Below are 3,247 nucleotides of genomic sequence, written 5' to 3' on the forward strand. Positions count from 1 at the left end.
TTAAAAGATAATATTAAACATTGTTTATCTTAATTATTCTAATGATTATTTACGGACAACTATTATTTAATAATACAGGATTATGTAACATTAAATATTAAAGATTAATATATTACACCGGAAGTTGATAAGCAGCAGATAACCTAGCCAGATCAGTAAAATAAGATTCTAGTAGCTTAATCCTTACATTATACATAATAAAACAAAATTATTATAGCGTTGATTAATCGACATAATTTGAGAAAATATAAATAAACAATAAGCACTATTTATTAATTGCGCCGGAAGCTGACAAGCAGAAGGCGCCATTAATAAATAGAATAATATATAATAAAATGTTCCAAATATAAACAAATATGAATCAACTATTTATTTGATTATGAAATTACTAATTAAATTGTTAAACAGAAGTTTTAATCTATACTTATAAATAATCATCAAGATGTACCCGAACTAGCCGTATATGCAGGACCGGAAGTATTAATTGATAACATTCGGCCATCCTGTGTATGCCGTGTCCCACGGCGATCAGCGCTGCTATTGGCGCCTGGTTTGTCGCTGCTGTACGGCACCTGAAGTTGAGATGTCTAAGCCGTAATTAAATCTTGTATTATCTAATTTAAGTATACAACTTTTATTTATCCTAGATAACACAACTTTTATTGGTCCTCCTTCACACAGTTTTTATTTATCCTATATCACACAGCTTTTATTTGATCTACATCACACAGCTTCAATTTATCCTACATCACACAGCTTTTATTTGTCCTACATCACACAGCTTTTATTTGTCCTACATCACACAGCTTTTATTTGTCCTACATCACACAGCTTTTATTTGTCCTACATCACACAGCTTTTATTTGTCCTACATCACACAGCTTTTATTTGTCCTACATCACACAGCTTTTATTTGTTCTACATCACACAGCTTTTATTTGTTCTACATCACACAGCTTTTATTTGTTCTACATCACACAGCTTTTATTTGTTCTACATCACACAGCTTCAATTTATCCTATATCTCTTTTTTTTTTTTATTACACAGCACCCGGCTTTTATTTAATGTAATTTATACAACCTCTATCCTAAAGTAGTTCGATTTTTTTTTTATCGGATAATTGATAGAAAGAATGGATAAATATTTTGTATAACAGTTTATTTTTTTCAATACAATATTTGTTCTGCACAAGTTTTGTTCTATAAATCTCATAACTTTGTAAACCGTCATGTTTATCAGTAACAATTTCCGCGCGTGCTATTAGTCTATTCGGTTCCCATTCAATAACTTCGTTTCCGATATTAATTATTTTTAAAAAGCTATCTTTCGACCTTACAAGTCCCCCTAAAATTACATAGGACATACATCCTAACTCAACATATACAGAACTCACAAGATATGTTTCATTACTATTAGTATCGAGATAAACTTGCACCAAAGCAGCACTTTGTTGTGGTATTATACAACTGTGTCTCAAATACACTGGAAATTTTGTTATAAAGTGTGTATCACATAGTTTTATATCACTAAGAGTACTATTAAAAGTATCACTACTACCAATAAATTTAACAGAATTTTGTGATATAATTAAACTGATATTAGGTTGATTTATCATTGATTGTCCGATTATTAAATCTATATCAGCTATATCGTAATTGGTTAATTCTACGAATCCACTTAGAACAACATTGTCTATGTGAACATCCACGTGGGGTTCCCAAAGAGGTCGAATGTGCACCTCCAAAACCTCTCATTGTAACAACGGACGGCTGAATTTTTAATTTTAGCTTATCAGCATATGCCATAGTGAGAATATTTAATTTGCTGCCCGTATCTATGTATGCGATGAGACTACAACCATTAATTGCTACTACCTTTTTATACAAATCTATGTATATGTTGTATGTTGTAAATAAAACATCACTTACTTTTTGGTGTGAAGAGCTGGCCGCATGCCAGCAGCTGGCAGACGTGTGACCCGGGCGATGGAACACCTCGCAGCGTGGCACCTTGCAGTCCTTTGCTTCATGACCTTCTCTTCGACAGGCGTAACATTTCTTCGGTTGAAAGTCACTCCCTCTTGCAATTGTAGCAATGGCGTCCGCTCTTCGCCACGTGGTAGTCGGTCGCGGATGGCTGGCTTCAATTTGTCTGTAGTTTTCCAATGACGACAAATACCCGTAGTATAGTTGCTGTGGTGTACTGCATTGGAAAGCTTTCGCGTTGGCTCTTATTTCCATGGGTAGACCGCGAATTATGCACGAAATTGCAGACTCGCCAATGATATTGCATTTTTTTTAATAAGGAAACCTTCTCGTGGAAATATTTTGTCATAGTTTCCGTATTCGTTTTCTTTCTAGCAAGCATAGATTCAAGTAGATCCACAAAGTCAGTAGAACGTGGGAACGCGGTCCCTAAAGCGTCCTTCCACTCCATCCATGTGAGGTCATAGTCATCCAGATCGTCATACCAGTCTCTAGCCGACCCTCGAAGACGTATCTGCATGATGAACTGTCGATCTTTGTTGTCCCATCCGTACACGTCGCCCAATTGGTCGATCTTATGCAACCATCCCTTGACGTTGCTAGATTTTTCATCCGGTCGGAACGTTGGAATAACCTACGCATCGGTTTGGGTGACACGCCGCTTCTTATATCGCCTGTGTTTCTCCAAGATCTCTTCGTCATCGGATGAAGAAAAAAAAACTTGATGATTCGTCGCTGTCGAGTACAGCGTTCTCGCAGCGTCTCCGTTTCTTCGTACCAAGTCCGTCGATATATGGGCCAGACATTATCCCACTTCTGAAGTATAGAAGGTGGATTACCAGGGTGGCGGCGAAAATGACGATACGTTATATAAGAAAACACTTGTAATGCTCGTTACAACGGTTACAATACCAATGCCCGATATATTTAAACTGGCGGTATTTATACAAAAACATCTTGACCTAATTTAATACTAAATTTACAAACTTAAAAGATAATATTAAACATTGTTTATCTTAATTATTCTAATGATTATTTACGGACAACTATTATTTAATAATACAGGATTATGTAACATTAAATATTAAAGATTAATATATTACACCGGAAGTTGATAAGCAGCAGATAACCTAGCCAGATCAGTAAAATAAGATTCTAGTAGCTTAATCCTTACATTATACATAATAAAACAAAATTATTATAGCGTTGATTAATCGACATAATTTGAGAAAATATAAATAAACAATAAGCACTATTTATT

At 34.9% G+C, this 3,247-nt stretch overlaps 1 protein-coding gene across 1 annotated transcript; it reads right to left on the reverse strand.

Annotated features, from left to right (window-relative positions):
• Positions 1–276: 276 nt before the first annotated feature.
• Positions 277–3,000, reverse strand: LOC126772432 (uncharacterized). Its single transcript, XM_050492803.1, has 2 exons — positions 1,930–3,000; positions 277–572 (listed from the first exon to the last, which is right to left on the reverse strand). Exons 1-2 carry the CDS (start codon positions 2,239–2,241, stop codon positions 438–440), a joined length of 447 nt encoding a protein of 148 aa, XP_050348760.1. The 5' UTR covers positions 2,242–3,000; the 3' UTR covers positions 277–437.
• Between the last annotated feature and the right edge of the window lie 247 nt (positions 3,001–3,247).

Source organism: Nymphalis io, chromosome 12, assembly GCF_905147045.1.
Source record: "Nymphalis io chromosome 12, ilAglIoxx1.1, whole genome shotgun sequence".
Taxonomy (NCBI): Eukaryota; Metazoa; Arthropoda; class Insecta; order Lepidoptera; family Nymphalidae; genus Nymphalis; species Nymphalis io.

What these genes read in the sequence shown, in the direction of transcription:
- LOC126772432 (XM_050492803.1), bottom strand. Translation starts at nt 2,241, where the DNA reads ATGGAAATAAGAGCCAACGCGAAAGCTTTCCAATGCAGTACACCACAG. An exon ending in CCAGCTCTTCACACCAAAAA is followed by an intron (nt 573 to 1,929) that starts GTAAGTGATGTT and finishes TCTCAACTTCAG; the next exon opens with GTGCCGTACAGCAGCGACAA.